This window comes from Aptenodytes forsteri, unplaced genomic scaffold (genome assembly GCF_000699145.1).
Source record: "Aptenodytes forsteri isolate BGI_AS27 unplaced genomic scaffold, ASM69914v1 Scaffold162, whole genome shotgun sequence".
Taxonomy (NCBI): domain Eukaryota; kingdom Metazoa; phylum Chordata; class Aves; order Sphenisciformes; family Spheniscidae; genus Aptenodytes; species Aptenodytes forsteri.
The window spans coordinates 94,262-99,378 of NW_008795132.1; the positions used below are offsets into that span (position 1 = coordinate 94,262).

A 5,117-nucleotide genomic window follows, 5' to 3' on the forward strand; every position below is an offset into this window, starting at 1 on the left:
ACCACAGGCAGAGAAGGGTGCACAGGACACATGGGGTGCCCAAGGGGCAGCGGTGCCCAGGGTGCAGCCTGGCATGGGGTGCCCATGGGCACCCCCCGCAGGGTGGGGGTCCCTATGACCAGGGGTCCCCCCTGCACTGCCCACATTGGGGTGCCAATGGCAGATCCCTCATGGTGGTCCCTACAGTGGGGTGCCCATGGTGGAGTCCCCTGTGGCACGACCCATCCATGGCATGGGTGCCCATGGTGGGGTGTCCCCAGGCGGGGTGTCCCCATGGTGGGGTGTCCCCAGGCGGGATGTCCCCACGGGCGCACTCACCAGCACTGGCGCAGCAGCACCTTGAAGCCGTCGGGGCAGCCGGAGGGGACGGGCAGGTGGAGGCTGTTGCTGCCCACCCCCCAGATGATGGCCGAGGAGTCCACGTCCTTGTAGGGGATCTCGCCCGTCAGCAGCTCCCACAGCACCACCCCGAAGGACCTGGGGGCACCGGCACCCATGGCCCCCGTCACCCATGGTTGAGCACCCCCAGTGTCCTCCCGCTGTCCCCTGGTCCCCCTTGCCCTGCCCCGGTGTCCCCTATGTCCCCTGCCCCCCTGATGTCCCTGATGTCCCTCATTCCTGTCCTTGCAATGTCCCCACCAGCATCCCCAATGTCCCCATCTCTGTTGTCCTGGTGTCCCTGAGGCCTCATGTGTCCCTGCAACGTCCCCTGTTCCTATTGTCCCCAATGCCTCCTGTGCCCCCCAGCGTCCCCATTGCCTCCCAAAGGCCCCTGTGTTGCTGTGTCCCCAATGCCATCACGGTTCCCTGGTGTCCCTAAGGTTCCCATGTCCCCGATGTCTCTGTGCCCTCACCAGATATCGACCTTCTCGGAGACAGGCTCGTTGCGGATGACCTCGGGTGCCATCCAGGCCACGGTGCCGGCGAAGGACATCTTGGTGCTCTTGTCAATGAGCTCCTTGGAGGTGCCAAAGTCCGAGATCTTCACCACGTCGTCATAGGTGATGAGCATGCTGGGGGGCACCCACTCAGCGCCACGCCAGCGCCACACCAATGACACGCCAATGACACGGGCACGGCACCGCCACGGGCATGCAACTGCTACGAGCATCATCAGATCATGGGTGTGCCACCACCACGGCCACAACACCACCATGACCATGGCACCACCACAGCCGTGGCACCACCACGGCCATGGCACCATCACGGGCACGCCACAGCCACGAGCACGTGTCACATGAGGGGAGGACCCATCCATGGCATGGGTGCCCATGGTGGGGTGTCCCCAGGCGGGGTGTCCCCATGGTGGGGTGTCCCCAGGCGGGGTGTCCCCATGGTGGGGTGTCCCCAGGCGGGGTGTCCCCATGGTGGGGTGTCCCCAGGCGGGGTGTCCCCACGGGCGCACTCACCAGCACTGGCGCAGCAGCACCTTGAAGCCGTCGGGGCAGCCGGAGGGGACGGGCAGGTGGAGGCTGTTGCTGCCCACCCCCCAGATGATGGCCGAGGAGTCCACGTCCTTGTAGGGGATCTCGCCCGTCAGCAGCTCCCACAGCACCACCCCGAAGGACCTGGGGGCACCGGCACCCATGGCCCCCGTCACCCATGGTTGAGCACCCCCAGTGTCCTCCCGCTGTCCCCTGGTCCCCCTTGCCCTGCCCTGGTGTCCCCTATGTCCCCTGCCCCCCTGATGTCCCTGATGTCCCTCATTCCTGTCCTTGCAATGTCCCCACCAGCATCCCCAATGTCCCCATCTCTGTTGTCCTGGTGTCCCTGAGGCCTCATGTGTCCCTGCAACGTCCCCTGTTCCTATTGTCCCCAATGCCTCCTGTGCCCCCCAGCGTCCCCATTGCCTCCCAAAGGCCCCTGTGTTGCTGTGTCCCCAATGCCATCACGGTTCCCTGGTGTCCCTAAGGTTCCCATGTCCCCGATGTCTCTGTGCCCTCACCAGATATCGACCTTCTCGGAGACAGGCTCGTTGCGGATGACCTCGGGTGCCATCCAGGCCACGGTGCCGGCGAAGGACATCTTGGTGCTCTTGTCAATGAGCTCCTTGGAGGTGCCAAAGTCCGAGATCTTCACCACGTCGTCATAGGTGATGAGCATGCTGGGGGGCACCCACTCAGCGCCACGCCAGCGCCACACCAATGACACGCCAATGACACGGGCACGGCACCGCCACGGGCATGCAACTGCTACGAGCATCATCAGATCATGGGTGTGCCACCACCACGGCCACAACACCACCATGACCATGGCACCACCACAGCCGTGGCACCATCACGGCCATGGCACCATCACGGGCATGCAACTGCCATGAGCACGGTCCTGTTGTGGGCACGCCACCGCCATGGGCACAGCACTGCCACCACCATGAGCATGGCACCACCGCGGTCATGCAATTGCTATGGGCATGGAACCACCACGGGTACGGCACTGCCATGGACGTACAACTGTCACGGACATGCAACCCCCAAGGTCATTGCACTGCCACGGGCACAGCAATGCCATAGACATGTCACCGCCATGGACACGTCACTGCCATGGACACAGCCACCACAGACACGGCACCGCTATGGGCACGCAACTGCCATGGGCATTGCATCGCCATGGGCACAGCATGGCCATGGACATCTCACTGCCATGGGCATGGTACCACCATGGCCACTGCACCGCCATGGGCGTGCCACTCCCCCCGACAACCCCCCCCCCCGGGGGGGTGGGTCCCGCGAGGCCCCTTCCACCGCCATGGGCAGGGCCACGGACATCTCACTGCACTGCAACAGTCATGCAACTGCTATGGGCATGGAACTGCCACGGGTACGGCACTGCCATGGGCATACAACTGTCACGGACATGCAGCCCCCAAGGTCATCGCACTGCCACGGGCACAGCACTGTCATGGACATGTCACTGCCGTGGACACGCAGCCACCGTAGACATGGCACATGCTGTGGGCATGCAACTGCCATGGGCACTGCATCACCTTGGGCATAGCGCGGCCACGGCACCACCAAGGACATGGCACCACCGTGGACATGGCACCACCGTGGACATGCAACTGTCACCGACATGCAGCCACCGAGGACAACGTACCACCACAGGCATGGCACTGCCACGATCATGCAACCGCCACATGCACGTCCCCACCACGGGCACGGCGCCATCGTGGGCATGTCACCGCCTGGGATGCCCACCCCGGCACCCATGGGTGCTCCCCGAGCCCCCATCCCCGCTCACTTGGGCGACTTGAGGTCGCGGTGGATGATCTTGTGGAGGTGCAGGTAGTTCATGCCGCCGGCGATGCCCATGGACCAGTCGACGAGGAGGGAAGGGGTGACCTTGCGCCCGGCGCGCAGCACCTCGTACAGCTGGCCCTGGGCGCAGAACTCCATGATGATGCAGTAGCAGGGTGCCTGGGTGCACACACCCCTGCGGGCACAGCAGCACCCTCAGCACCCGCTGCCCGGCCAGCTGGGGCACCCAGCAGCACCCAGCAGCACCGGGGCACCTGGCTGCACCGGGGCACCCGACTGTATTGGGGCGCTTGTGAGCACCCGTCTGCACCAGGACACTTGCCTGCACCCAGGTACCTGTCAGCACCCATCAGTGCTGGAGCACCCATCTGCACCCAAGCCCCCTGTTAGCACTAGGAGCACCCATCTGCACCGCGGGCACCCCTCTGCACCCAGACACCCAGTAGCACTGGGATACTGGGGCACCCATCTGAACTGGGGCACCCATCTGCACCCAGGCAACCATCAGCGCCAGAGCACCGGGGCACCCGTCTGCACCCACGTCGCCCTGCCCTGTCTGTGACAGACCTGTCCCCTGTGTGTGGCCGTCCCCTGTGCCACACGTGGGACATGCCAGCCTGCCCCGCGCCCCTGGTGTGTCAGTACCCCGTGCCCGTGCCGTACCCTGCCCACCCAGGTCTGTGCCGTGCCGTGCCGGTGTTCCCCACGCACAAGCCGTGTTGGTGTCCCGTGCCCATGTCGCATCCGCGACCCCTACGCCCGTGCCCATGGCACGTCCACGCCCGTTTCCATGCCGTCCGTGCCCACGCCACGTTCATGCTCATGCCCATGCCATGCCCGTGCCCTGTGCCCACGGTGTTCCCCATGACCGTGGCTTGCCCATGGCGTGTCCACGCCTCATGCTGCGTTCATGCCCGCGACCACGACGTGTCCGTGCCCTGTGCCCACGGTGTTCCCCATGATCGTGGCTTGCCCATGGCATGTCCGTGCCCCATACCGCGTTCATGCCCATGCCCATGCCGTGTCCATGTTCCATGCCCATAGCATGTCCACGCACCACACCCCGTCCACGCCCCGTGCCACGTCCATGCCTTGTGCCCATGGTGTTCCCCAGGACCACGGCTTGTCCGTGCCGCATCCACCCTCCGTGACCGTGGCATGACCATGCCGCATGCCATGTCCATGCCCTGTGCCCACGATGTCCCCCATGCCCATAGCATGCCCGTGCCCCACGCCGTGCCCCACGCCCGCGCCCCACGCCCATGCCGGTGCCGGCAGCACCCACGCTCACTTGAAGGTGATGATGTTGGGGTGCTTGAGCTTGCGCAGGTGCTTGATGTCGGTCTCCTTGAGGTCCCGCACCTTCTTCACGGCCACCTCCTCGCCGTGGAAGCGGCCCAGGAAGACGGCGCCCTGCGCCCCGCTGCCCACCCACTGCAGGTCCAGGATCTCCTCGAACGGCACCTCCCAGGGGTCTGCAGGCACCCACGCCCATGGCACCCGCACATCGGCACCCCCGGTGCACCCACGCCCATGGCACCCGCACATCGGCACCCCCGGTGCACCCACGCCCATGGCACCCGCACATCGGCACCCCCGGTGCACCCATACCCATGGCACCCGCACATCGGCACCCCCGGTGCACCCATACCCATGGCACCCGCATGCTGGCACGGCCAGGGTGCAGCCCCCCCCTTGGCACCCTCACCTCAGCCCTACTGCTCCCGCCCTGCCCCATTGCACCCTCTGCACCCCAGCACCCCACTCCCTGCCCCACTGCCCCCTCACTTGCCCCACTGCCCCCTGCTTTGCCCCACTGCACCCTCCCTGCCCCTTTGCACCCTCCCGGCCCCGTAGCACCCT

General features: G+C 66.0%; 1 protein-coding gene across 1 annotated transcript in view; it reads right to left on the reverse strand.

Moving 5' to 3' along the window:
* MAP3K12 (mitogen-activated protein kinase kinase kinase 12) overlaps nt 1-4,829 on the reverse strand; it is a 27,547-nt gene extending 22,718 nt beyond the window's left edge. The window contains exons 1-5 of the mRNA XM_019471824.1: nt 4,546-4,829; nt 3,238-3,429; nt 1,946-2,104; nt 1,410-1,568; nt 692-697 (exon numbers count right to left, since the gene is read on the reverse strand). Coding sequence (XP_019327369.1) covers nt 692-697; nt 1,410-1,568; nt 1,946-2,104; nt 3,238-3,429; nt 4,546-4,829 — 800 coding nt within the window. The remainder of the gene's footprint in view (nt 1-691; nt 698-1,409; nt 1,569-1,945; nt 2,105-3,237; nt 3,430-4,545) is intronic.
* Nucleotides 4,830-5,117: the final 288 nt, after the last annotated feature.